This window comes from Diplodia seriata (genome assembly GCF_021436955.1).
Source record: "Diplodia seriata strain FDS-637 chromosome Unknown scaffold_10, whole genome shotgun sequence".
Taxonomy (NCBI): Eukaryota; Fungi; Ascomycota; class Dothideomycetes; order Botryosphaeriales; family Botryosphaeriaceae; genus Diplodia; species Diplodia seriata.
In genome coordinates, this window is record NW_027117317.1 from 911,295 (window position 1) to 938,397 (window position 27,103).

At 57.6% G+C, this 27,103-nt stretch overlaps 11 protein-coding genes across 11 annotated transcripts; 5 read left to right on the forward strand and 6 right to left on the reverse strand.

Annotated features, from left to right (window-relative positions):
* Positions 1–1,110: 1,110 nt before the first annotated feature.
* SLS55_009474 (uncharacterized protein) lies at positions 1,111–2,723 on the forward strand (the record flags this gene model as incomplete). The annotated part of the gene is made up of 3 exons (XM_066780875.1): positions 1,111–1,534; positions 1,557–1,996; positions 2,055–2,723. 3 exons carry the CDS (start codon positions 1,111–1,113, stop codon positions 2,721–2,723), a joined length of 1,533 nt encoding a protein of 510 aa, XP_066628821.1.
* A 653-nt stretch (positions 2,724–3,376) lies between these two features.
* On the reverse strand, positions 3,377–3,827 carry RBL2 (tubulin folding cofactor A; the record flags this gene model as incomplete). The annotated part of the gene is made up of 3 exons (XM_066780876.1): positions 3,377–3,469; positions 3,520–3,606; positions 3,666–3,827. The coding sequence occupies 3 exons, from the start codon at positions 3,825–3,827 to the stop codon at positions 3,377–3,379; spliced, it is 342 nt and encodes a 113-aa protein (XP_066628822.1).
* Positions 3,828–4,138: 311 nt separating this feature from the next.
* Positions 4,139–7,275, forward strand: CDC54 (MCM DNA helicase complex subunit; the record flags this gene model as incomplete). The annotated part of the gene is made up of 3 exons (XM_066780877.1): positions 4,139–4,436; positions 4,494–5,447; positions 5,498–7,275. The coding sequence occupies 3 exons, from the start codon at positions 4,139–4,141 to the stop codon at positions 7,273–7,275; spliced, it is 3,030 nt and encodes a 1,009-aa protein (XP_066628823.1).
* Positions 7,276–8,338: 1,063 nt separating this feature from the next.
* SLS55_009477 (uncharacterized protein) lies at positions 8,339–10,634 on the reverse strand (the record flags this gene model as incomplete). The annotated part of the gene is made up of 6 exons (XM_066780878.1): positions 8,339–8,542; positions 8,677–9,269; positions 9,318–9,439; positions 9,487–10,067; positions 10,116–10,243; positions 10,298–10,634. 6 exons carry the CDS (start codon positions 10,632–10,634, stop codon positions 8,339–8,341), a joined length of 1,965 nt encoding a protein of 654 aa, XP_066628824.1.
* Positions 10,635–13,159: 2,525 nt separating this feature from the next.
* SLS55_009478 (uncharacterized protein) lies at positions 13,160–15,496 on the reverse strand (the record flags this gene model as incomplete). Its single annotated transcript, XM_066780879.1, has 3 exons — positions 13,160–15,082; positions 15,133–15,402; positions 15,461–15,496. 3 exons carry the CDS (start codon positions 15,494–15,496, stop codon positions 13,160–13,162), a joined length of 2,229 nt encoding a protein of 742 aa, XP_066628825.1.
* A 709-nt stretch (positions 15,497–16,205) lies between these two features.
* SLS55_009479 (uncharacterized protein) lies at positions 16,206–17,133 on the reverse strand (the record flags this gene model as incomplete). Its single annotated transcript, XM_066780880.1, has 2 exons — positions 16,206–17,093; positions 17,128–17,133. The coding sequence occupies 2 exons, from the start codon at positions 17,131–17,133 to the stop codon at positions 16,206–16,208; spliced, it is 894 nt and encodes a 297-aa protein (XP_066628826.1).
* Positions 17,134–18,411: 1,278 nt separating this feature from the next.
* Positions 18,412–20,481, forward strand: GND1 (phosphogluconate dehydrogenase (decarboxylating) gnd1; the record flags this gene model as incomplete). The annotated part of the gene is made up of 9 exons (XM_066780881.1): positions 18,412–18,431; positions 18,641–18,665; positions 18,715–18,721; positions 18,773–18,892; positions 18,948–19,034; positions 19,086–19,121; positions 19,177–19,448; positions 19,499–19,972; positions 20,041–20,481. 9 exons carry the CDS (start codon positions 18,412–18,414, stop codon positions 20,479–20,481), a joined length of 1,482 nt encoding a protein of 493 aa, XP_066628827.1.
* Positions 20,482–20,947: 466 nt separating this feature from the next.
* On the forward strand, positions 20,948–21,962 carry SLS55_009481 (uncharacterized protein; the record flags this gene model as incomplete). Its single annotated transcript, XM_066780882.1, has 3 exons — positions 20,948–21,054; positions 21,196–21,582; positions 21,746–21,962. 3 exons carry the CDS (start codon positions 20,948–20,950, stop codon positions 21,960–21,962), a joined length of 711 nt encoding a protein of 236 aa, XP_066628828.1.
* Positions 21,963–22,414: 452 nt separating this feature from the next.
* Positions 22,415–23,377, reverse strand: PRX1_1 (peroxiredoxin 1; the record flags this gene model as incomplete). The annotated part of the gene is made up of 3 exons (XM_066780883.1): positions 22,415–22,858; positions 22,954–23,135; positions 23,206–23,377. The coding sequence occupies 3 exons, from the start codon at positions 23,375–23,377 to the stop codon at positions 22,415–22,417; spliced, it is 798 nt and encodes a 265-aa protein (XP_066628829.1).
* A 1,259-nt stretch (positions 23,378–24,636) lies between these two features.
* Positions 24,637–25,433, reverse strand: RPB5 (DNA-directed RNA polymerases II 24 kDa polypeptide (RNA polymerase II subunit 5); the record flags this gene model as incomplete). Its single annotated transcript, XM_066780884.1, has 3 exons — positions 24,637–25,144; positions 25,208–25,290; positions 25,344–25,433. The coding sequence occupies 3 exons, from the start codon at positions 25,431–25,433 to the stop codon at positions 24,637–24,639; spliced, it is 681 nt and encodes a 226-aa protein (XP_066628830.1).
* Positions 25,434–25,623: 190 nt separating this feature from the next.
* On the forward strand, positions 25,624–26,827 carry PPM1 (carboxy methyl transferase for protein phosphatase 2A; the record flags this gene model as incomplete). Its single annotated transcript, XM_066780885.1, has 2 exons — positions 25,624–25,888; positions 25,938–26,827. 2 exons carry the CDS (start codon positions 25,624–25,626, stop codon positions 26,825–26,827), a joined length of 1,155 nt encoding a protein of 384 aa, XP_066628831.1.
* Between the last annotated feature and the right edge of the window lie 276 nt (positions 26,828–27,103).

Sequence of the window (27,103 nt, forward strand, 5' to 3'; positions counted from 1 at the left end):
CGTTGCATGACGGAGAAACACCAACCGGAGCAGTGGGATTTTGGAGAAAGACGCGCCCCAGGCCGGGGCGCCAGCAAGCAAGCACACGTTACTCGATATCTGCGGCATGGATGACGCTCGGATGCCTTTGCGTGGTCAGTCGTTGGCTCTGGTTTTTCGGTCGAGGTACCCCATCATAGTCTGCGCAGTTCTGGCTTTCATCTTTACGAAATTGCATTTTCGCGAGCAAGGGTGGGGCGGGATCTTTTTGGGAATGGAGTAATGTCTAGGCCACGGCATCTCTAAACCGGCGAACTGGAAGGACGGGGCGAGCACGGAAGGTACATTCCATACAGAGCAGCGGCACAGCGTGGTCTTTTGTTTTCTTTCAAGGGACGAAAAAAGACGGGAGCGTGGTCAGGGATGTTGCGTGTGCGGGGAAGGGTGGCGACGGGGCAGGGACAGCGGTTTGCGGGGACGCATGGCAGCCTAATCTTCTCTTCGGCGGCCTGTATTATACCACCTAGCGAGACGAGTAGACCAAGAAACAACGATGCATGGCAGCAGCTGCAGGCACCGGTGAAGGAGGCGCAGGACTGCGGGCCTGCGTTTCGGGCTGGGGCTTGGGCTTGGGCTTGGGTGCTCGGCTGCGGCTGTGCTCCCTTCCTTTTATAGCCGGCCGCTCTTGGGCCAGCCCGTATTGTCTCATCGCCCATGCGCACGAGCTTCTCTCCAGTAAGCTTGTCTGCTGCCAGTCTCACCCTTCACCTCGGGCCCTGGGCTGTGCTGGACACAACACACCAAGACCGTGGACCGGCGCCGCGTCGCACAAAGCCGCTGCACTCCCCCCGCCTGTCTGTATTCCCGCGCTTTCACTGGCTGCGCCCATCGCCGCCCCGTCGTGTGATCGCCCGTCGAAGCGATCCAGAACGGTTTCATCATCGCTTGCCTCCAGCGCCCGGCGCCAGCACTCCTCCCAACCCGGACAACCACCACGCCCTTACACCCCCGCCGCGAAACGAGCAGCCGATCGACCCTGGCCTCTTCGCCCGCCTTCAGCACCTCGTCCTCTTTAACATTTGCCGACCACTCGCACCCGCCCGCTACCCATCCCAGAGCCGCCTGCCGCCCATGCGGCTCCCACGCCCACTGCTCGGCGCGCCTTCGCCGCTGAGGTGCCTCGTTCTGGTCCTGCCCCTCCTCGCATCGTCGTCAGCTCGCGCCGCCGACGTCGAGATCGACGTTACAAAGTCCGTGTCTTGCTCGCGGAAGACGCAGTCGGGCGACAGCATCGAGGTGCACTATCGCGGCTCGCTGCAGAGCGACGGCAGTGTGTTTGATGAGAGCTATAAGCGCGGCAAGCCCTTTTCATTCACGCTTGGCGCCGGCCAGGTCATCCAGGGCTGGGATCAAGGCTTGTTGGACATGTGCATCGGCGAGGGCAGGAAACTGACCATCCCACCCGAGCTGGCTTATGGCAGGAGTGGCAACGGGCCCATCCCGCCGTCCTCGACGCTAAGTAAGCGCTTCATGTGTGCGGGTGGCCTGTCCGACTGTTTGTGCTGACTTGCGATTAGTCTTTGAGACGGAGCTTATGAGCATCGAGGGGGTGGATCCGAATGCTGAACCAGAGAACCCATCCGACCGCCCACCGCCCCCACACGGCGGCAAGGATGGGCCAAAGCACCCCCCGCCGGACGATAATGGCGAATGCCGATTGCTTGGTCCCTTCGCGCTGTTGATCCAGGGTGCGCTGGGACTGTTGGCCCTGCTATCGTTGGTGTGGAAGAGATACCGTGAGAGGCCAAGGCGCCCGGTCAAGGTCTGGGCTTTCGATGCTTCAAAGCAGGTCGTTGGGTCCATGATGTTGCACCTGGCGAACCTGTTCATGTCAATGCTCTCATCCGGTAACTTCAATGTTGCGGAGGAGCGCCTAGAAAAGCACAAGCCAGGGTTTGCGCAGGACAAGGAGATGCCGAACCCGTGCTCCTTCTACCTCCTTAACCTCGCTATCGATGTAAGTGGACATTTCGCTTCGTTTTGTGGAGTATCAGTCATTTCTAACGTCCCCACAGACCACGATCGGCATTCCAATTCTCGTGGGACTGCTCCGCGTCTTGCACGCCCTATTCTTGCGGACACCGCTTGCGAACCCGCCCGAATCCATCAAATCCGGCCACTATGGACAGCCACCGCGGACGAAGTGGTGGCTGAAGCAGTGCTTCATCTACTTCCTCGGCCTGTTCGGCATGAAGTTTTGCGTCTTCGTCATCTTTTCATTATTGCCATGGCTCGGTTGGGTAGGCGACTGGGCGCTACGCTGGACCGAAGGCAACGAGGCGTTGCAGATTGCCTTCGTGATGCTTATCTTCCCTCTCATCATGAACGGCATGCAGTACTACATCATCGATTCTTTCATCAAGGACCCGGTTGGTGACGATTCACACGGCCAGCTACGCTCTGGCGACGGGTCGGAAGAGGACGAGGAGCGGAGACATCTGAGGCAGAGCCTAGACGATGACAGCGACGATGATGACGACTACACGTTGGGTAGAGAGGATGCCGAGCCGCAGAAGCGGCCCAGCAGTGTCAGCGCGCAGGACGTTGCGCTAAAGGAGGCAAATCCGACGCCTTTGCCTCAGTATGATGACTCGACCATCGGGGCGTCGAGCTCGAGCAGCCCGCGCTCTACGCGGAGCGGGACTTCGGTAGGTAAAGATAAAGAGTTTACCGGACCAAGGTAAACGAATAGATACACATACAACTTGCGGCGTTGGGGAACGGAACGGATATATTGGTATCGCATATCTAGAGGCGGACTGTCGTTCTGCTTCGGAGGAAACTGTACATGGGATGGTTGTTTGTACTTTCAATCACGGGGTCCTGGCGGTGGTCGTTTGTTTATGCAAAGCGCAAGCATTTCTCGCGTCAAAATCTTTTCGCGCATATTCTTTCTCTTGATGCGCCTGTATGAAACCTGGGAACAGCAAACCTATACACTTCAACTTGCTTGATAGCGGTCATGCGAGGCGTTCTGTGTGATCATTCTTGCCATTTGATAACTAGGATCCATGCTGTTGCGTCCTGTCCCGAACCCGTGGCTGACGATGACGTATTCAAGTGCAGGAAGCGAATTGCTTTTGAGCGGAACGCAAACGAAGTAGATTCCTCGAATGCTGCTACCAGCTATACTGGTCGATCGTTCTCGTCGTTCAGCCGCACAGTAAAGACAAACTCCTCGAGCGTGGCCGGCGCAACGCTTTGGAAATCCCTCCCCTTTATTGGGATGCAGACTATAGGCAAAGAACAATCCACTGGTGGTATATGGGCCTTCATCGTTCGCATCGCGTCTCGTATACTCGGTATCTTGCAAGCATCGAGGTGGTCAGAAAACTCTCTAAGCGCTCTCTCTGATGGCAGTCAATGCGCTTGCAGCAGCCTCCTTGGCCTTCGTAACCTCTTCAGTGGACGCGGCGCCATCGTTGGCCTCCTGCGAAAGCGTCAGAACTCCATCTGGAGCGTACATTGCAAGAAACTTACAAGCTCGTCGTTGAGCTTGTCAAGGGCATCCTTGATCTTCTGACGGATGGCGGGGAGGACGTTCTTAGTCTCCTCAAGCGCTTGACGCTAAAACGTGGGACGATCAGTAACACCACCAGCGAGCGGGTGCAGTGGCAGAGCATTACCTCCTGCTTCAGCGTGTATTCGGCATTCTCGTCGCCCGGAGTGTCCTCCAGTTTCTTGATGCGGGCCTGCTGTTGGTCGAGCTCCCTGTGGTAGCTGGCCTCCTCCTTGACAAGGCGGATGACGGAGGACGTGGCGACGGCGAGCTTGGAGGGGGGTGCCATTTCCAGTGCTGTATTGCGGTTGTTTGGACACGATGCTTTTGCGGCAAGGCAGATATTATGATGCGACTTCTCCGTGACGATGGCGGGGAGGCTGATTGGCGGGCACGCGGGGCACACTGCCAAGTCCTGCAGCCCATTACCTTTCCGCTTCGGGCGGGCGCGCGCCAGCACGCGACGTGGACGCGGTCGCGTAGAGCGCGTCGTCCACGGCGCTTGGATCAGCCTTTGATTGCTGCCGAAACTTCAGCCCGCCCAAAGCCCTTGTCAACACTCTACTCTCCGCCCTCTCCGCTCCCGCCACACATGACAGCATGTCGTCTCCGGCACAAAGGCGCTCGCAGCGCAATTCGGTCTCTGCCACTCCCCGGCGGAGTCAGCGCAACTCTCAAATCCCTCCCAGCAGTCCCACTGCTGCCAACCAACAGCTGCAATCAGAAGCTTCGCACGCCTCCACTCCCCGGAGCCGCATCCAACAGCAGAACGTCCCCACCTCTTCTCCTTTGTTCTACAACGGCTCTACGCCTGCTGGCAGCTCTGCTGCTGCCAATGGCGCCTCCAATGGCACAGATGGCGACAGGACCCCGAGGGCATCGGCCATGAATATTGGAGGTGAGAGCTGCGCATGTATGCCTACAGTACCAGGGTATTAACGTTAAACTATTGTAGATTCATCGCCGATTCGTTATTCTAGCTCTAGCCCTGGACGCGCGACCAACGCGCAGCGCGAACCTCGCAGTGCCAGCAGTGGCCTTTTTGTCCGATCCTCGCTCTCCGGCCCTCCGGGCTCGTCGGCGCGCAACAGGCGAAGCGACATAAATTCCGACATCTTCGGCGGCGCGAGTGCCCGCGGCCGCCGTCTCTTCGTCGACGAGCGCGGCAACACCGTTGGTGCCGGTGCTCAGGCATCAGATGTCGCTACCTTCTCCAACCTCGATCCCCGTACCTCGGACGCCGAAGCGATGGGCGGTGACTCCAGAGCGGTTATCTGGGGTACAAACATCTCGATTGTTGATTCCATGCATGCCATGAAGGACTTCCTTTGGAAATTTCAAAAGAAGTACCGCATGATACAGGATGAAACTTTGCAGGAGGGACAGCAACTGCCTCAGGATCACCCTGGGATGACGAAAGAATACATGGAGATGATGGAGACAATGTTGGACCTGGGAGTGACAGCACTCAATCTGGATGCGCGGAACCTCAAGTCTTATCCTCCTACGCGAAAGCTGTGGCACCAACTGCAAGCTTTCCCCAACGAAATAATCCCGCTTATGGATGTGGCGGTCAAAGACGTCATGGCAGAGCTGGCTGAAAAGCGCATGAATGAGATGAGGATGCAGCAGCAGCAGGCTCAGAGGCCACAGAGGACGAGGGACGGCAGCTCTTTGCCGCCGGTCCCTAGCTCCGATGTCGATTCCCCTGCTGCGTTCCCCAATGATCCTGCTGCCGAGGTGCCAGACTTGGTTCGTGAGGTTGAATCGAGGGCTTATAGAGTCCGCCCTTTCGGCCTGGATCAGACCATCAACCTTCGCGAGCTCAACCCGGGCGACATGGACAAACTGGTCAGCATCAAAGGCCTTGTCATTCGGACTACTCCAATCATTCCTGACATGAAAGACGGTAAGCCTAGCTTCTTCCCCTGTTCATGAGGCGCAAATTGACATTTTTAGCTTTCTTCCGCTGCTCCGTCTGCAATCACACTGTCAAGGTCGACATTGACCGCGGCAAGATCGCCGAACCCACGTCGTGCCCGCGTCCGGTTTGCGCCTCGCCCAACTCGATGCAAATCGTACACAATCGGTCTGGGTTCTCGGACAAGCAAGTCATCAAACTCCAGGAGACACCCGACAGCGTTCCGGACGGACAGACGCCGCACTCCGTTTCCCTGTGCGCGTATGACGAGCTCGTGGACGTTTGCAAGGCAGGTGACCGGGTGGAGATCACTGGCATCTTCAAGTGCAACCAAGTCCGTGTCAACCCAAGGCAACGGACCGTCAAGAATATCTTCAAGACGTACGTCGACGCCCTGCATATCCAGAAGGTCGATAAGAGGAGAATGGGCATCGACACATCCACGATAGAAGAGGAGCTCTCCGAACACATTGCTGGAGACGTTGAGGAAACGAGGAAGGTTAGCGAGGAAGAAGAAGCTAAGATCAAGGAGGTTGCTGCCCGCCCGGACGTCTATGAGCTGCTTGCTAGATCACTGGCTCCCAGCATTTACGAGATGGACGATGTGAAGAAGGGCATCCTCCTCCAGTTGTTCGGTGGCACAAACAAGTCGTTCGAGAAGGGAGGCAGCCCGAAGTACAGAGGTGACATCAACGTTCTCCTCTGCGGTGACCCGTCCACCTCCAAGTCCCAGCTGCTCCAGTACGTCCACAAAATTGCACCACGTGGTGTGTACACCAGCGGCAAGGGTTCTTCAGCTGTCGGTCTCACCGCATACGTGACACGCGACCCGGAGACACGCCAACTTGTGCTCGAGTCCGGTGCGCTCGTGCTGTCAGATGGCGGCGTGTGCTGCATTGACGAGTTCGACAAGATGTCGGATGCAACACGCTCGGTGCTTCACGAAGTCATGGAGCAGCAAACAGTCTCCATTGCCAAAGCTGGCATTATCACGACTCTCAACGCCCGCACTTCCATTCTTGCGTCCGCCAACCCCATCGGCAGCAAGTACAACCCCAACCTCCCTGTCCCACAGAACATTGACCTGCCTCCCACCCTTCTCTCGCGTTTCGACCTAGTCTACCTCGTCCTTGACCACATCGACGAACAAAACGATCGTCGTCTTGCCCGCCACCTGATTGGCATGTATCTCGAGGACACGCCCGCCAACGCGGCCGCCAAAGAAGTTCTGCCCGTCGAGTTCCTGACGGCCTATATCTCGTACGCCCGCACGTACATCCAGCCCCGTCTCACACAAGCCGCGTCGGACGAGCTCGTGACCGAGTACGTAGCGATGCGCAAGCTGGGCGAGGACGTCCGCGCGGCGGAGCGCCGCATTACGGCCACAACCCGCCAACTGGAGTCGATGATCCGGCTGGCGGAGGCGCACGCCAAGATGCGGCTGTCGGCGACGGTCGAGGCGTCGGACGTGCGCGAAGCCGTCCGGCTCATCAAGAGCGCTCTCAAGCAGGCCGCGACAGATTCGCGCACCGGGCTCATCGACATGGCGCTGCTAACCGAAGGCACCAGCGCGAGCGAGCGTCGCCGCAAGGAGGACCTGAAGACGGGCGTGCTGGCCGCACTCGATGACATGACGCGTGCTGGCACCGCCGTTCGCCTTAGCGACGTCATCCGCCGCATCGGCGATGACTCGAGCGTGCAGGTCGAGGGCCAGGAGGTCGTTGAGGCGTTGAGGGCGCTGGAGGCCGAGGGGAAGGTGCAGGTTACCGGTGAGGGCGCGCGGAGGAGCGTAAGGAGGGTTACTGGTGTTTTGTAAGCCTCTGGTCCTTCTGATTGTGATGGCCGATGGCGATGGATTGGGTTTCAAATGACGCGAGTTACGGGACAGAACTATGGGCTCTGGCTTGGGCCATCTTTCTTCATGCGCGCAGGTGCGATGGTTGTGTTTGGCTTCCTGGTTTGTTCTCTTTCCCCCTACAATCGCACGAGATATCACGCCTAGTTCGAAATTTTGGTAGCACGGTATAACAACAAGAGAGACATGGCAAAACCAAGAACTAGCCTTGAATGAACACGAACCTGTTCTCTTGGACTCTCTCTGTTCTGTCTACTTGTTTATGTGAAGGGATAAGTGGTCTTCTAGGTATGAACAGGTGATGAAAAACGCTAGGATTGCCGTTTCTGCTGAGCACGGCTCTCCCAAAGGCCATGGGAGGAATCACGTTTTGCTTTCTTTTAGCACGTAGCGGCAAGCTTGTTTGAATGATATGGTCGATTAGAAGGCATTACCACTAACTACATTGGTTGCGTAAAGCTGCAGAACATGAGATGAGGAGAAGAAGGCAAAAAGGAGGAAAGTAAGGTGGGGTAGATGATCGTCCAGTCCAGACCCTCAATCGCCCGACTTCGTCTCTTTTCGTCCCAAAAATAATTTCCATCAGAAGAATATCGATATCCTCGAAGAAATGATGATGGGTATATGAACTCGTTGCTAGTCCTTGCCATTCTTGGTCGGCGGGTCCTGGCTGTAATAATGCTTCCCGCTATTCCGACTAAATCCGCCAATAATCCCGACTGGTGAGCGTGGGCAGGGGCCTCCTTCTGCCCTCTCTTCCCGAGTCTCCCTTTCTCTCTCCCTCTCTATTTTGCAGGATTATTGGATCCTGCTTTGTGAAATTAAACCTTACCAGCACCAGTAAGCCGGGGAGAAACGAGCCAATTAGGAGGTTCGTAGGATAACAACAACAAAAACGAAGCGAAGACCAGACGAACCGCCAAAGATGAAAAAAGAATGCGAAAAAGACGGCCGCCGGCTAATGAGGTGTCACATGCGAAATCATTCGATAAACCGTCCCCGTACAATCACTCAGTGCGTGCGTTTATTCCTCATCTCCCTTCGTGCCGAGGAGCGAGCCCACCGATGATAGACCGCCCGCCTTGCCGTGGGTGATGTCCGAGAGCGTCTCGATGACACCGACCAGCGAGGGGAACTCGCAGTCGGAAGCGGCGGGCCGGTAGGCTGCCTTGGCGATGGAGATTTCCAGGCCTTCGACCTGGTCGGCGGGCACAGAGGAACCGTCGGCCTAAGGGGGAAAAGTTTAGAGTTAGTTGGTGCCGTTTTAGATAGATGGTAGAGTTCTCGGTATACGAGCGCCTGAAATAGGCTCATGCCAAGCTGCTACTTGGGGGAACGTGTCACGAAAGTTGACAAACTTACCTTGGCTACTCTCCACTGGAGGTTCTTCTTGAGGTATGGAACAACTTCCGAGGGATCCATGCAACCCAGATCCTCGCTAGCAACGCGCTGCTCGATCTCACGCGTCAAGGACACGGCAGCGTAGATATCTTGGCTCTCGCCAGCCCCCATAGCCGAGTCATCCATGACGAAAAGCGGAGAGGAACCCGCGAGGTGGTCATCCGTCATCCAGTCGGCAGGACTGTCGCTGAAGTTGCCGAGGAAAAGGTAAATGACGCCGGGGCCGCCCAGAGCGCACTTGCTCAACTTGATGTTGGCCGTGTACTCGTAACGGCGCTCATCCTTCTCAGCGGCATCGGCATCGATCTGGCCGGGCTGGACGAGCTTGTTGATGATACCAGTAACGCCCTCAGCCACACCATCGACCGCGTCACCAACATCAGTGCGCTTGGTCCGGTGGCTGACAGTACTTTGGCCGTACAACCTGTTGATGGTTGTCTTCATCGCGCCCTCATCCGCGAGTTCAGGATAGGTGTAAGAAAAGGTTTTCACGTCGCGAACTTTGGCTGACGTCCAGAACTCGCCGTTCGTGTTGGAATGGAAGGGATACAGCTCTGGTGGAGGTTAGTTGCTATTCTGGCTGTCCCCGAAAATGATCTTACTAGACTCGGCATCCAGGACTTGTCCATTCTTAACCATGTAGGTGCTGTAAGCCTGAGCCCAAGGCTCAACATAGCTGTCAGGGTTAAGTACCTGCCACATGGCAAAGATACGGTCGATGTTCCTGCAAAAGTTAATGGAAACATTGACACTCGCGAGGAGGATGCTTACGCATGGTGAAGCATGAAGATCGGGTCAAACGAAGACCAGGGGACATGGTACATGTTTCCGTAGTTGCCACCAGCCCAGATGTGGACCCAACCGTGAACAGCTTCCACGCTTTGGAATTGGCCTGCCTTGTAAGAAGCCATGTTACCAAAAATGGTAAAGTTGTGGTAGTTGGTGAAGAGATCATAGAGCGCATCACGCAGCTGCGGGCGGTTCTTGTCCATAGTGCTGACGAACTGATCATCTTGTGACTGAGAATCCGCCCCCTGGGTTGGTGGGTACCTCATTGTCTGAGGGTAAACTGAGAATTGAGGAGTGCCCGAGTCATAGAGGGCGTCGCCGTTCAGCGGGTGATACTTGTAGGAGTACAGCGGGTTTTCAATCGTCTCTGTTCCATTCGGCCGTGTTACGTTGATAGTCGGGGAGCTCAGGAATTCGGGAACGCTCTTCTCGCCGTCCGGAGGGAGGACAGCCCAGTCCCAGTAAGGCAGCCTGAAGCTGTTGGCAGCCTCGGTGTAGTTATCGCTTTCGGGGCTTTCGGACCACTCGTCCACGATTTCCGTCATGAGTCCTTGAAGCGTTTGCTAATTCCCCATGAGCTCCAGGCGACTACGGCAAAGCGCAGATCTTACCTCGTAAAGGGCCAGGTATGGCCTGTGCCACGGCAGAAACAGATTGGACGAGTGCATACAATAGCCAGAGTTCTGCTGTCCCTGGGGCTGTACACCGTCCCATGTCTGATACGGCTTTCCATGAATACCTAGCCACTCGTCAGTACGGTTTCGGCGAGGCTTCTTGCTTCTCCTCAACTTACCGGCAACCGAATACCACGAGGTCCTTTCGTCCTGGTCGGTCTGCTGGAATCTCTGCATGGCCAAGAGGAACAGGTTCCACTGGAACTCGTTCTTTGCCAAGTCGCGGATCTCCAGGCGCGGCTGCACCTCATCATGGTCAATTCCGGTGACTGCCAACGATTCTCCACCGGTCTGTTGGCGCTTTGACTTGGTCAAAGACCCCAAACTGTGGGCCCCGTGTGGTTCCCGCGAAATTTGCTGGTGTGCAGGGTTCAACGGAGTACCTGCAACGGTGGACAGGAGGCACGAGCCGGAGATGGCCAGCGCGAGCAGCCGGCGGCCAAGGGCTTCACGCATCTTGAGACAAGGTAGGTGGCGAGGCACCACGGGGGACAGAGCAATGAGGTAGTGGTGAAGAGGAACAGGTCCAAACAACCGCGGGGTTATAAAGCCACGCTCGGAGCTAGGGGAAAAAGGGTAAACAAACGATGGACTGGAAAGAGAGGAGAGAAATGTAAGGCAGCTGGCAGTGTCTGAGAAGCGGCGGGATTGGGCGGGGTTTTTAACGCATGGTCTAGGGTGTCAGGGACAGTGTAGCATAAGATGAAGTCTAATGTCGGCGGTGGTATCATGCTCACGAGGCACCGCAGGCAGCCTCCCCTGGAAGCATGCGGAAAGGCGTGCCATGGCTGCAGCCCGGTTCAGGCATGGGGTCGCAGGGAGGAGAGGCCATGATGGGCAGCAGATCGTGGAGATAGTGGCCGCACAGGGCAGCGGCGGGCTGGTGAAGAAGCAGGTTTAGCCCCGGCCTGGCTCGTTTTGGACACGCATGGCGAGAAGGGGCATGGGCGCGCGAGAAGGCAGTCCGTGTGGGTGGTGAGGGAGAGCATGCGGCGGAACAGATGGCGGCTGGCCGGGGGGACCCTGGCGCGGGGGTTGGATTGCGATCAGCGGCAGGGAAGCGGGCGATCTCGGTGACATTGCAGGACCGGGAAGCAGATGGTGAGCGTGGGGAGCGTCGTTGTGGCAAGGCCGGGCGCCGCGCCTTGCACCACGTCGGCTGCAGCGCCGCCAGCAGGCAGTGACGAACGAGCGGCGGGCTGGTGGCAGGCGGCAGCTGGCAGCTGGCAGGTACGAGTAAGCTTAACGCCGGGGAGCCGCTGACCTCTGTCAATAGCCGGCGCGTTCCTGGCGGACTTGGGCCGAGGATCGAAACGCTGTCTCTTGCGGGGAATTGTGGCTTGTCAGGTGCAAGGGCGGAGGTTGAAACATCCATCTAGTTTTTGACTCTCGCTTTCTCGACGCGCCGCCGTTGCACTCGCACAACCGCCGCGTCCTGCCCGCCGCCTAATCCTCTTCAGCCCACTGCCTCCCGGCCGACACCGCCAGACTAGCCGCTGGATGCTCTGCATGCGCATGCGCCGCGCCCGCCGACCCGCCTCCTCCTTGCTGCTGCCGTGCGGAAGCCGAGAGCCTACCACGCTACCAGGCTGCTGATACACCGGCGAACCCAAGGCATGCTGCCTATATTTGGCCGCCTCTTCGTCATCGCAACCTCGTTTCACAGAGAGTATTGACATGGCCGGCGTGCTCGCGCTGCGCTCCCGGCACACGAGGGGGTCCCGAGGCTCACGCCGAGTATTGCTGCTATAAGGGGATGTCACGATCCACCAGCCCACCAACCCACCAACCAATCCGACGCGCTGCATCCGTGGCAGCACACGGTCTCGGTTGCGATGGGGTGGGAGCTTCGGAAGCAACGTGTGAACCGTCCCTCCGGCGAGAGCTGGTTGCATCCCTGCCGCTGCAGCTTGCCGTCGCGCGCCGGAAGAGCCCTTTGCGGGCGTTGGCCAGTTGACAGTGCTCGCGGCCCTTTTCTGACAGGTTGCGCAGAGTCAGTCTGCAACATTGGCACACAAAGGAAGACAACGTGTCGGCAGCTTATCTGCTCGAGGCCGCGCTTTGGGAAAGTGGTGCGTGCCGCTGCCTTGCTTCAACATGTGAGTCCGTTCATCGCTCCGGTCAGCTCGTCTTTTTGGGACCGGGAAACGTGCGGTCCGCCCCTCCGGCAACGCCTCCCTCTCCCTCGCCTCTGGTTCGCGGCGACCGGCTTGTCTGGGAGAAGCGAGCCCCGGTACCTGAGCGACCCAAGGAACAACTAAGGAATGTTCTCGTATCCTTCGAGGCCGCCGTGCTTCGCCCCCCTTTGCTCTTCCCATACGTCTCAGCCACCACGTGCTCCCTACCTAGCTTACGACGTCTGCTCATCTCTCGTGCATTCCGGGACCTATTTCCGCCGAACGCCCCCCGTGCGATCGAAGACTCGATACGGGACGTCCGTATGGGGCCATTGCAAAGGCTCGAGCACAGGAAAGAATCAAGTGGAGCACTCGGTGTCGTTGTTTTGTCTTTCTGCGCCAGCCCAGCTTTCTTGCACGTTAGCCTCTTGAATCTGATGGTTGAAACACCCCACGCACGGAGCCACACCCAAGACTCAAGCTATGATCGCCCGGGAAGTGGACGCCTGGGAATCAATCTAGTATGGTTGTAAACGTGCGGTGCTCGAGGCAAGTCCAACACCGAGTCAGTACCAATTCACTCAGTTGCCCCACCATCGAGACACGGTGACGGAGTCAAGTTGTGAGACGCTCGGACACTTTGGCATACGAGCAACCCGGCCGCCATCTGAGGGTAGGAAAAGATAAGAACTAAGATGCTCAGGGTGGCCAAATAATGCACCATTGCCCAGAAAAAAGAATATATGTCGCCAATGACTTCGCTGTCCCAAAGTTCCTTCCCACCGCCTCCACCCGCCGAAGTTTCGTTCAACGCCTTCCGGTGAATCTACACGCCGAGCCTTGTCTTCTTTTTGTGCCTCGAGTCTACGAGTTCGCCTCGTCATCATCCATATCGTTTCGCGTCTCTGTCCCGTGGAACGCATCTCCAAAAGCATCGCCTTCAAGTTCGAGACCAAGGTCATCGCCACCAGTATAGTCCGCCAGAGCATCGCCAGCCGTGTCAAAGGCGCTAAAGTCTGTCGCGTCAAACATGCCAGGCGTGTTCCCTGCTGCGGACGCCGGAGCCGATGTTGTTGTGCCGTCCTGCCCCTGACCGCTTGTAGTGGTAAGGTCGGGCGTGCCCATGTTTCCATCTCCTGCACCGGCAGATGCGTCCTTTGCTTGACCGGCCTCGCCCCCCGCATCGGAATCATTCATGTTGTTCGAGCCCACCATGATCCAGTCATCTGCTTTGTCCGTAGTGCCTTCACCGCCCATTCCGGACATGTCGAGATCCAAATCCATGCCTTCAATCAGATCCATACCATTGTCTCCGTGCGAGTTGTCACCCTGTGCTGGAGCAGTAGACTGGTTGTGGCTCTGTGCTTGTCCAGGTTGCGCCATGCCACCAGGTGTCGCGTCGGTGGATTGTCCGTGGCTGCCTGGCTGAGAAACGGGTACTTGCAGTGAGCTGCCCCCCGGCGTCGAGACTAGCGAGTTTGAGGTGTACTGGTCGAGCAGCCCAGCAGCGGAATTGTCACCATCCATTGCTGAATCCTCAATTAAGCCGTTAGATTCCCCAATGTTGTTCGTGTTATCGGTTCCATTCGCCTCGTTGCCATTCGTCGCCGCAGGAGCTTGAGGTTCCTCAACCAACCCACCCCTTTCAACACAGCTAACATTCTTCCGAGGAGCGATAGTGACACCCAGAGACTCCTCAACGTCCGCGATGACTTCATCAAGTTTGATATTTGCGTCCTCTCCCTCCGATTGTGGGGAAGCAGATTGGCTATCAGACTTGCGCCGAGCAGTGCGAGCATCGGTGAACGCTGCGTCTCTCAACCGCCTTTCAGCTTGGACGTAGGTCTTGCTTTTCGTGAGCTCAGCCATTTTCTTAGTGTGTTCGGCTTTCATATTCTCCAACTCTGCTTCCTCATCTTTCAAGAATTTGTTGACCCGATTCTCAAAATCCCCATACTTCTCTTTGCTCAATTTCTCGTACTGCTTCGGCGCAGTCGGGGGCTTCGGGCCGCCAGGCAGAGAAGACGCGCCAGGCGCATCGAAAAGCCCGTCTGTTAGGTGCGAAAGCTCTCCCATAAGTCCCAATCCCAGATCCACTGGCATTATTTGTCCCGCGGCGAAGGGAGACGAGAAGACTTCCTCCATCCATTCGTGGTGCTGGATGTACCTCATGGTGCTGATGTCTCGCGGCGTGAGGTGATCGAGTAGATCTCCAATCGCTGTGTTTTCCTCGTCTTCAATGGTCGTATCATGAGGCATACCAACGGCTGTCGGAGGCATGCCACCCGGAACGTTACCAGGGAGATGTGCGGGTGCGCCATTACGAGGCCTCTTCGCAGGTGAAGGCCCGATGGCAGAAGCTTGGCCAGGCGGATAGAACTGGGGTTGCCTAAATCCACCGGCAGCTGCCTGCATCGGGTGCCCGGGATACATGCCACCAGGCGGAACATGACCCTGCTGCATTTGCCCAGTTCCAGGGAAGCTAATGTTGGGCCAATTGTGCCTGTCGTGAAGCATGAACTTCCTCTCCATCAATTGTCCCTGGCTCTCTAGAAAACGGCGCTCTTGCATCATCTTTTGCATTTCAGCGTTGATCGGTATGCGGTTGGCCGGAACGCGAGCCTGGGGCTCAGCCTGAGAGTAGTGGACGAGGAACAGGGCCTGGTCAGGGATCGGGCCTTGTGACGCCGGGTTTCTCGAAACTATGCGGTAACGATGTCTCTGGTGGGAGGTGATTTGCTCGAAGCCCGGGCGGTAACCGCTGCGGCGAACGAGGATTTCTAGAGTCTTTAGGACTTAGCAAGGGTGCGCGTAGCGCATGGGGTCTTAAAGCTCACATATCCGCGTTGTGATTCGTAGGTAAAGCTTGACTCCGGATCCGCCCATATGTAGCCATCGCTAGCATATGCGTTGGATCGTTGGTTGACCGGCTGCCATTCGAGGAACACAGTGCCATCGTTGGGCGGGTTTTGAAAGTATTGCCATGCCATGGGAGCCATGTCTTTCACAACCTTAGGCGCTTGAAGCAGGAATTCGACAGCCTGCTCAATCGATAGTTGCCCAATGGTAGGGTAGCGGAAGGAGGAGATGAGGTGGACGTGCGGCAGCTGTTTGGCAGCAATCGTCAGTTGAAGTCGCGACTCTCCGCAGATGCGCGCGACATACCAGGAACTGCGGCACGCCGAAGCTTGGGTCCTGCATCGTGAGTGGGCGCGCAAACTCGATGCGCGAATGCGACCAGGGACGGCGAACAGAATGCGGGCAGGGCGAAGGGCGGGGAGGCGGTATGCGGAACCACGTCGACGCGTTGAGCTGCGCTCCGACGGAGAGCTTGGAGCGACGAGCCAGCCAGGCGTGTCGTCCCTTCCACGGCGAAAAGCCAGCCCGATCCGCGCTAGGCTCAAAATAGATCCTTCAGGGCCGAAACGTCAACATCATTCCTCCGCCGCGAACGGCGCTCGAGCTCTGTGCCTGACTCGTATTTTTCGATTACTCACTAAACTTCTGACGATGTCGATTGATAAACGCCGGGTTCCAGGCAGCGTGATTCACATGTAAGGCGCCTCTGTCGTCCAAGCTCTGCGGACAACGCGAACTTTCTCCGAAAATCACTGCGCTCGTCATCACGATCTGTAAACATTTGAGCATCGAAAACGCCGCCTGCTCTCGGGTATTATCTTTCGACTCACGCAACAGCCGAGGAATGCGACTGTGGCGGTCAGATCCACATCAGGACAAGTCCGACTCAATTACCGGAAAACCTTATCTTCACATATGATGCAATTCCTACAGGCAGAGGTGCACCGTTTCACGAGTTTGTTCCAACACCAACCACGACGACCACCAATGCCAGTTGCCCAACTATTGACATTTTATTCTGTAGAATACTGAGAATGGCAATTAATCCTCTTCAGCCCAGGATCCTGAGGCCTCCCTTTGTCTTGCTCTGCTTCTTCTGAACACCGGCTCCGGTGCTCGCATGTCCACCGTGGCCATGGCCTCCATGCTTTCCGCCCTTGTTTTTCTTGTTATCCTTAGGAACGACCGCCTTGATCTCGGTAGTACTGCGCTTGACAAGGACAGGGTGGCTGCCGATATACTTGCCCTGCATCTCCTTGGCGGCTTGAAAGTAGTCATCTCCGTTACTGAAGCTCACAAACCCGTATCCCTTGCTCTTCGTGGTTCGCTTGTCTCTTACGACACGTGCCTTCTGAATGGAAGTGAAGCGAGAGAAGGCCTTATATAGCGATTCGTCGGTGACTTCGCCGGCTAAGTTGCCAACAAAGAGACGGAAGTGAGCCGGGTCCCATTCCAGCAATGTGGTGTCACTCCACGTCTGTCCTCCGCCTTGTCGCACGACGGTCTTCTGCTTTCCATCAGGGCCTGAGACGACGGCGGCGACGCCCGTGTCTGAGCTGACCGCTGATTGGAGCTCTTTACTGCTGAGTGCGGTTGGTCCTCCTGCCTTTTCGCCCAGAGGCGTGTTGTTCGCGTTGGTGGGCATATCACGGCCTTTAGCACCCTTCGGGGCAGTGTCATCTCTGTTCGCATACGCACTCTGCCACTGTGCAATCTGAGCCTCAAACTCGGGATCGTATGTGCCGTTTCCAGCGCCATAGCCACCGCTCTGGTCTTGGCCAGGGGCTGGAAACGGATTGCGAATCTGAGGCGGCGTTGGGTTCGAGTACGGGTCGACACTAGGCTGCTGATAGTAGGAAGGTTGCTGCTGCTGGTAGGCAGGCTGCTGATACCCACCGCCGACGTAGCCGGGCTGAGCTGCCGGATAAGCACTCGGGGGCTGAGGTCCGGCAGAGACGGTCGGGGGCTGCGACTGCCATGCCTGGGTATTGGCGGTTACGCTGCGGGGCTTGAAGCCTGTAAAGGCGCCATATCCCCCCGCGCCTTGGGACTTTCCATTTGCGGCAGAGGCATTCGAGAACTTGGAGAAGGTTGTAGGCTGCGCGGGTGGCGGTGGACGCGCAGGGAGCGAGGGATGAGGTTGAGGCGTGGATGAGTTTGACTTGGAACCTGAAGGCGGCGGATTGGACATGATGAACGGATTGCGCAAACGCTTTTAGCGGAGTTAATGAGACTTACTGCTCACGCTCCGTCTCCGATGCCGGTTGCTGCTGGGTTAGAGGACGCGATAGGGCGGAGCTGTGGTGCGGGCCGTGCTTCTGGCGGCAGGAGCAGCAGAGCGCAGGTTCCAAGTGTCGCAGCTAGGATAGGCGTATGCCTCAGAAGTGTCCCGAACACGGCGGCGCCACTCTCGAGGATTGCGACGGGGGCGACGTTATGCAGTGCGCTGACAGGCGGTTCTGGGCGTGCTGACGAAGAAGCAAGGCCTGGTGACGGGAGGCAGCGGAGTTTAGGGCCACGAGAGCGTGGACGGCCGACGACTAGCAGCGGCCGCGTGGGGCTTGGCAGGCGCCTCTCGGGCCGTCTTGGGCAAGTGTGACGCTGCTCGCGCAGGGCTGCACGGTGCGTTGACGGTGATCGGACTGCGATGGGGCGCCCAGCGGACAGCGGCGGAAAAATCACAGTACGGAGATGGGTCTCCGAGGCGCGCGGTGGTGGTCGGAGCAATTGGCAGGCTCTCCAATCCCGGTTGCAATTTTGCATGTCGAGCCCCGCCGCCGGCCGCCCAGCCCACCCCACCATCATCAACGCGCCCGGCGTCCCAACCGCTGCCGCCGTCTTCGCAGATAGTCCGCCCGGTATTGTTGAATGACTAAGGCAGGCTGCCGCGCCCGCCGGACAATTCTCCTACGCTTGCGGTGGGCTGCGAGCGCAATTGATTGAGGCTCGCGCCGGCCGGCAGCGCCGCCTGCAGAATGTAGACGGCCTGCGCGCTCTGTTTTGAGACCGTGCCCCGCCAGCAGCCTCGCCTTTGGTCACAAAGCTGTATGGTTCGAAGCGCAGGCGTCCTGGGACGAAAAATACCTCCTTCCCAAATCTTGTGACGCAACGTGGGGCTGGCGCGGCCGCCTTATAAAGCACCCTGTCACCTCCGGCATATCGGCGCCTCTACATCCCACTTGCTCCCAACCTTCTCACCCCTCTCTCTCGTCCTCATTGCCTCCTTCGAAGACCCGTAGTTCAGTCCCGCATACACCATGTCTGCCGAATCCGCTGTGTAAGTTCCCGCCCTCGCTCCGTTTCCTTGCCCCGCCACTGGTGCCGCTGCGCCTGTCCAGCTTCAGCTGGCTCCCGGACCGTTCGGTATCTACCCAGATGCCGACCTCGTGGCTGCTCCTGTCTATGCCCATTGACGAACCGGTAATCTGACTGTAGCGCGCGTCTCTCCCGCATCAATGTGGGAGGACCTGCGCGCCCTGTTGCTAGTGGAGACTGGGGTCTCATCGGTCTGGTAAGTTCTCCTACGACAGCCCTCCACACGACCCCGCTGACTCTTGTAGGCCGTCAGTAAGTAGGAACGCAGTCGCCGATCACGATGCAACTCTGACAACCATACAGTGGGTCAGAACCTGATCCTGAACGCCGCCGACCACGGCTTCACGGTTGTCGCCTACAACCGTACCGTTTCCAAGGTCGACCGCTTCCTTGAGAACGAGGCGAAGGGCAAGTCGATCGTTGGTATGTATTCGGATATCCACCGGGCCTGCTAGACCGCTGAACTGACTGGAAATAGGCGCTCACTCCATGAAGGAGTTCGTGTCCAAGCTCAAGAAGCCCCGCAGGATGATGATGCTTGTCATGGCCGGCAAGCCTGTCGATGGTATGCGTCGGCAGTGATTGGGATGCAATTGCGGTCACTAATTGCTGGCAGACTTTATCGAGCAGATCCTTGAGGCTGGCGCTGAGGGTATGTCACCCCGTAATAGATCAACCGACCACGAGCGAAACTGACAGTGGTATAGCTGGCGATATCATCATTGACGGTGGTAACTCCCACTACCCCGACACCAACCGCCGCACCGTCTACCTGGCCGAGAAGGGCATCCGCTACGTCGGCTGCGGTGTTTCCGGTGGTGAGGAGGGTGCCAGATATGGCCCCTCTATCATGCCCGGTGGCAACGAGGAGGCTTGGCCCTACATCAAGGACGTCCTCCAGAGCATCTCCGCTAAGAGCGACAACGAGCCCTGCTGCCAGTGGGTCGGTGACGAGGGTGCTGGTCACTACGTCAAGATGGTGAGCTTTCCAACACGCTCGCGCCAAAGACGACTACTGACTCGGGTTAGGTCCACAACGGTATTGAGTACGGCGACATGCAGCTCATCACTGAGGCCTACGACATCATGAAGCGCGGTCTTGGCCTGAGCAACAAGGAGATGGGTGATGTCTTCGCGCAGTGGAACAAGGGTGTCCTTGACTCCTTCCTGGTCGAGATTACCCGCGACATCCTCTACTTCAACGACGACGATGGAACTCCTCTCCTTGAGAAGATCCTCGACTCTGCCGGTCAGAAGGGTACCGGCAAGTGGACTGCCATCAACGCTCTCGACCTCGGCATGCCCGTCACTCTTATTGGCGAGGCTGTTTTCTCCCGCTGCCTTTCCTCCCTCAAGCCCGAGCGTGTCCGCGCTTCCGGTCTCCTCAAGGGCCCCGAGCCCAAGTTCGAGGGCGACAAGCAGGCCTTCATTGACGACCTGGAGCAGGCCCTTTACGCCTCCAAGATCATCTCCTACGCTCAGGGTTTCATGCTGATGCAGAACGTAAGTTGAGACCCCAAATCAAAGTGCTGGGACCAAAAGTGGGCAGTGACTAACGCTCAACGAAACAGGCTGCCAAGGAGTACGGCTGGAAGCTCCAGAAGCCCGAGATTGCCCTCATGTGGCGTGGTGGCTGCATCATCCGCTCTGTCTTCCTTAAGGACATCACCCAGGCTTACCGCCAGAACCCCGATCTCGAGAACCTTCTCTTCGCCGACTTCTTCAACAAGGCCATCCACAAGGCCCAGCCTGGCTGGAGGAACGTCGTTTCCAAGGGTGCCCTCTGGGGTATCCCCACTCCTGCCTTCAGCACTGCGCTTAGCTTCTTCGACGGCTACCGCACCAAGGACCTGCCCGCCAACCTGCTCCAGGCCCAGCGTGACTACTTCGGTGCCCACACTTTCAAGATCAAGCCCGAGTTCGCCAGCGCCAAGTACCCCGAGGGCGAGAACGTCCACGTCAACTGGACCGGCCGTGGTGGCAACGTTTCGGCCTCGACGTACAACGCGTAGACGTCGAAAGCGTGGAGCAGGGAGACGGGGAAAATTAAGGACATGGATATAGACCCGGTACATGGCGCATGTCCTGTTGCATGAGGGATTGTTTTGTGTTACGCGTATATGGCCAATTGAATATACGAATTGTCAACGAACGTGAAGTCGCGCGATGCATGTGATAATGGAGTGGGTGGCGCCAAGGAGATAGGTGCGGCGCCGGAGTTAGGCGTGTCGTGTGCTGTCATGTTTGGCGCGGGCGATGACAGGAAGCGCGCGCTGACTCGCACTCTCCCGACAAGTGACTTCGTGGGAGCCTCAAGCTCAACGCGCACCCATCCACCCTCGTCCCGCGCTTGACCGCCCCGCGCGCCGATTCCCTTTCTCGTCGCTCCTTTCGTTCTTTTAATGCGTTTGCATGCCGCCTCAGCCACAACACTGAGGGAGCACGCAGCTTAAGAGGAGGCACACCACTTCGCGCGCAATGGCAGACGGCAAGCGCCTCTCTTCTGCCGGGAAGGTCGCAACGCCTAAGCTCGGAGACCAGTCTATCCTCAATGACTCGCACTTGTTCAAGGTCATAGGCAAGCGGTAAGTTGAACGCCATTCCGGCGCGTCGGCCCAGCACCACAAGCAGCCAGCCTCGAGCCGGCGGCCTCCCCACGAGGATGCGCTCTGCTTCCTCCCTCCCCCGCCCTGTGACGACGTGGCTCACACCGGAGCCCCACACAGAGTCAAGATCACGACGACCGTTGCGAACCATGTGCTCGAGGGCACCGTCTTCGCCGCCGACCCTGTCCTGAACGCCATCGCCGTCAATACCGCCCCGACCCCGCCGAACCCGTCGACGAATCTAGCCACCCAGCCGGGCAACTTCCACGTCGTGTCGATTCCGAACATCCAGAAGTTCGAAGTCTTGCCGAGCGGCGGCGGCGGCGGCCAGGACGGCAGTGGCGCGGACAGCTTCGACAGCGTCACCCCGACGATTGCCTCCCTGGACCTGGGCGCGCTGAAGGCGCGCGAGGAGGCGGCCGTGCGCAAGCTGCTCGAGAAGGAGGAGCACAGGAACAGAGAAGTGACGCCGGAGGTGCAGGAGCTTTACGATGCCTTCAACCGAACGTACGTACTGCCCCTCTCGGTCTGAGCCCACAACCCCCGGGCTTGCCCGCCTCGACAGGCTCTCCATCCTTTCCGTTATCTCCCCTCTGCTCTGCGGCCACCCTCCCATCCATAGAGAAAAAGGTTGCTACGATTCTTGCACTTGATTTTCTAACAGTCACAGGCTGCCCATGCGCTGGCATGGAACCACCATGATCATCAACGACGCCGTCCTGCTCGGCCCACCCTATACTGTCAACGACCTCAAGGCCGCCGAGGGCAAGGAGCGCAACATCGACCACATCAAGCGGATCATGGAGGGTTATCTGGCGAAAAAGAGAAGTGGAGGAGCAAACAGGCCCGGAGTCGCCACGCCAATCCCACCGCGCAAGGGTGGCTGATCCCCCCAGCGGTTACAATGCTCCACATTTACGATCGGACGATGCCTAGGGACCTTTTTCGACGAACAGTTGCCAGGGGAAAAGGGATCATACAGAAACGAGTTTTGAACAAAGCAGAGAGGGTACATCTGCGGGGAGGGGTAGCGGACAGCTGGATAGCAAGGCTACAGGTTGGATGGTGGAGGTCACCCAGCAAGGGCTGAGATAAGACCGTTTACGTGTAAGGAAGCCCCGCTCAGAGGGGAGAAAAGGGAAGTGAACGACAATATGGTCTAGCGGACCTGAAATTCAGACATTTTCAAATCGAGCTTGATCACGACAGGCCTTGCTCAGGTGATGAAGATCCATTCCATTCCATTTCCTTTCCAATTAGGGTTCTACCTGTAATACATTTCTCGACTTTTGTTTGTTTTCTTTCGCGTTTCGTCTACCTCGAGTGGCCTTGCCTGCAGTTATTTGCCAACATTGGTGTAGCGCAGGTACGGTTTGAGCTCGCGGACCTCACCAAACTTCTTCTTGGCATCGGCGGTGCTGACGCTGGGTGGCACGATGACATCCTCACCCTGGTTCCAGTCGATGGGGGTGACGACACCCTTCTTGTCGCCCAGCTGCAGCGAGTCGATGACGCGCAGAACCTCGGCGCTGTTGCGGCCGGTCGAGGCTGGGTAGATCATCATCAGACGAATCTTCTTAGCCGGGTCAACGACGAAGACGGAGCGGATGGTGAAGGGCAGGCCCTTGGTGGCGATGTCGCGCATGTCGTCCTCGGTGACCATGTCGTAGAGGAAGGAGACCTTGCGGTCGGCGTCGGCGATGATGGGGAAACTGAGCTGCGTGGAGCTGAGCTCGTTGATATCGCCGACCCAGTCCTCGTGCGACTTGAGGTCGTCGGCACTCTGATTGCAGGCTTTCGTCAGCAACTGTCGTGTTACTGTGCAATCATGGATGGCACAAGGGTTCATTGATGAACGAGCGTGGGGCGGTTGCTTACAAGCCCGATCATCTTGACATTGCGCTTCTCGAACTCGGGCTTGAGCTTAGCGAAGGCGCCCAGCTCCGTAGTGCAGACGGGTGTGAAGTCTGCCGGGTGCGAGAAAAGGATTGCCCAGCTGTCACCAATCCATTTGTGGAAGTCGATCTCGCCCTGCGTCGTCTTGGCCGTGAAGTTGGGCGCTGCAAGGAGACGGATCGGTCAGCACTCAGGCTTTTGCTTTCAATTGTATAGAGATGAGTCATTCCGTACCGATAGAGCCCAGGCGCAGGCGTGGCTGCTCGGCGGGGGTCGACAGGAAGCGGCGGAAGAGGGGGGTGGCGGGGCGCTGGACTTTGATGGAGGAGCGCAGCGCCGGGCGGGCGGCGGCGCGGAGGGAAGTGTTGAGGGCGCGGGGAGCTGCACGGCTAAGGTAGGAAGCCATTGTTGATGCAAGGGAGACAATGAGCTTGTTTGGAATAGGATGCAGTTGCGATTGGTGTCTTGGAGTTGCTTAGAAGAAACATTGATTGATCGCCCGCATGGCGTCAGACTGCCGCAACGCCGCAGCGGCAGCGGCTGGACCGGCACCGGCACCGGCATCGTCGTGTCGGCGTCGCCTCGGGAAACGCATTTCCGAAGTCGGAACAAAGACGCTGGCGGCTGCGCTATGCAGGTACAGATACGGTCTTAGGTTGTCGGATAAATGTGCCCGCAGACGGAGTCAGCTGCCGTACCTGTACAAAGGATGGGGTTGAACTTCCCCATCGGCGGTTGTACCATTTGCGCCGCAATCTGATAGTGGTCGTCGCTGGACCCATTCAGTGCTACTTGCCCCAGAATTGAGAAGGAGTCCAAGCTCGCCGAATGCTACTACCAACAGCCTTTGGTCAAGGAGCCTAGCATATGCTTCCCCTGCTCCACATGTTGTCTCTTTCAAAACCAATCCAAACTACTCGATGTAGAATTCAGTTCAAGTGGCATCCCATGTCTTTAACCGTAATGTTTCGAAGCTCATAACTAACTTTTCCGTCTGTGGACAGGGTGAGAGCATCCGAGTTCCCTCTTTCATCTGCGACATACAATCCCGTGGGAGAGTGGCACTCCACGAAACGTCGGCTGCCTCGAGAACAATATCCCCAGTGCCAGCCGAATGCAGAATGTGTCGCGCCCGGTCCATACAGCTGCTGACCTGAACCTGTGCTGTCGGGATCTTCATTTCCCTAACATCTCATGGAGGTTGATAGCTTATCAGCACTTGGAATGCAACCCACCCGGATCGTTGCAGTCAAATATGATGACTAACGCCACAAAAAACCAAGCGTATCAGCGCTTTATCTCAAAGCATCCAATGTCAATGTTTCTTTGAGGACACAAATGAGGAAATGGATTGGAGCACAAAGGACAACAATGTGCAGTGCAAGCAATGATAGATGTCTGGTATAGAACGCTGCTTTTTGTTTTGCTGGGATTACGAGGCCAATTCATGGTCCTCTCTGGACCGCCATCTATGCCAATGTCCCAGATGATGAGTTTTGAAATGACAGCGGTCTGCTCACCCAGGCTTTCCCGTAAAAACTCCAGTGCACCAGCCTTACCCAGTGTGTGATGCGTATTCAGAGACAAAGAAAATCTTGAGAACCAGCCCCTCCCCAAACGCCAGTCGCGCTCACGAACCGACCGCTGCGTCACACGCCCGCTCCTTTAGATGACCCATCTGTAACTTGCGTACCTGCCCGCCGTCTCCGACTTCCTGATAATCTTCACGACCTGACCTCTCCTCAGACCCAGGTACCTGGAGACGGGGTCACCCTGCTGGATACGTGGAAGCTGGCTCTCCTTCAAACGATAGCGCTTGAGAAGCGCAGCCTTCTCCTCGGCGCTGAGCAGGACGTGCTTGGGGACGAGTTCGTGGTGGGTGATGTTGACGAGGAGGTCCTGCTCCATGAAGATCTCCATGATGAGTGGGTGCAGGGACGGAATGATCTTCTGGGCGGCGCCGGTGACTGGGACGGCGGTAATGAAGATGCCGGAGCTGAACTGGTTCTCGTTGAGGGTGTGGCCGAAGTTGCGCAGCTGCTTGACACCAATGTTCTGGTCGCCGTTGAACTCGATCCAGATGTTGCCGATGGTGTCAGTGGGCTTGCGGGGGTTGTAGTGCTTGCGCTTCATCTCGTCGCTGGGGCCGGCAGAGAAGGCGAGCTGCTTGCGACTGCGGTCAGGTCAATTGGCTGCCTCGGCGGAGGAGGATGCGGAGGGTGGAGGGTGCGCATACTCAACGTAGCCGGTCTGGTCACCGAAGCGCTGGCGAAACTCGTCCAAGGTGAGCTTGTACTCGGACTCGGCGATAACGTAGCCCTGAGCGGCAGTATGTTAGCGGAGGAGGCAAGCTCGGGCGGAGTGGAGCACACCCTGTCGGCGACCATCTCGTGGGCGGTGCGCCAGGCGCGCCAGAGGCGAGAAGCCTCGCGCTCAGCTTCAGTGTTCCTGCCGTCGTCCATGGTTCTGGCAGGAGCGATGCGGGGCGGGGGTTGTGAGCGTGCGAGGGAGTTGCGGCGGTGGTGATGCGCGCCGGAAGGGTTGGAAAGAGAAATCGAAAGCCAAAGCCAGGCGGAGCCTCACCGCCTTTGGATCTGCCGCCGCCTTGCCGTCCCCGCGCCTCCAGCCAAGGCCGTCGTCACCACCTAAGCAATGTCCGCTCCGCAAATTCCCAATCTACTCGACTCACTGAGATCGGGGCGCGGAGGCTCACGTGGACGCGGCAGAGGCCCCCGACACGGCCCAGCAGGACGTGGCGCCCACTCTGCCGAATCTCAAGACAGTATTGTCCAGCAGACCGACGGCGATGCTCTGGGCTCCCGGGTGAGCGCCGTGGACGCGGGCTTCCTCCGTGATCCATTCATCAAGGACTTCGTTACGGAAGAGGTGCAGAGCCGATTTCCTATCATCAACAGGGGTAATCAGCATCTTTGTCCGTCCGTTTCCTCGCCCTAACTCGCGCGCAGGCACGTACGTCCGTACTGTGGCTATTGACCGGCTCGTCGACCATTTTCTTGATACCGAGCCCGATCAACCCAAGCAGGTTGTGTCACTGGGTGCTGGAAGCGACACACGCGTCTTCCGAACTCTTTCAACGCGCGCCTCCGTCCCTCTGATCTACCACGAAATCGATTTTCCCGCCAACACGAGGAAGAAGATTGCCGCCATCAAGCGCACACCCACCCTTCTCTCTGTTATCACGTCGCACCTCCCCAATCCCGCTGATCTTCACATCTCCGAGGACCTTACCTCGCTCTACTCACCAATCTACAACATCCACCCGCTCGACCTTCGCTCTCTGGCACTGTCATCCTCCGTCGCTGACTCGCCGACGGCGCTCCCTGAGCTGCCAAACTTGTCGCCCACAACCCCTACCCTCATCCTCTCCGAATGCTGCCTTATCTACCTGGCCCCGGATGACGCCGACAGTATCGTTGCCAACTTGGTCTCGAGTCGGATTCCGGCTCCAACTCCAGTCTCCCTCGTCCTGTACGAGCCCATCGAGCCCGATGATGCTTTTGGCCAAATGATGATTTCGAACCTATCGAGGCGCGGAATCGTGCTGCAGACGCTGAAAAAGTACTCTTCATTGCTTCGCCAGCGCGAGCGCTTGAAACGATATGGCTTTACCAGCGGCCAGGCTGCTGTCGAGGTCAAGTTCGTTTGGGAAAAGTGGCTCAAAAAGGCAGATCCAAACTCCAAGGGAGGAAGCCCTGCTCGCGACTTGGACGAGGAGGAAGAGTGGAACCTTCTGTCTGCACACTACTGCGTCGCTTGGGGTTGGAGAGATGGCGAGGGTGATTTGTTCAGCACCGCTTGGAAGCAGCTAGAGACCCAAGGAACAAACCCCCAATAGCGGAGCTGGGCCTGGTGCTATCAGACACAACATCCGTGGGCACGATTGAGATGGCGCTTTTCGACACTCATACATCCTCATATTGCTTGGGGTGAGATCAGCAATGCGTGGACCAGTTTGATGTCGAGCAGTGGCCAGAATCCTCTTTTCAAAATCCCGCCATCTTGTAGCAGAGATTGTCTGGATTTCATCACTTCTACTATATGAGCTTTCCGAGTTTCATCCTGAACTTGTGACTGCTTTGCAGGAAGAAGCGCTTTGCCAAGTGATTCTGGT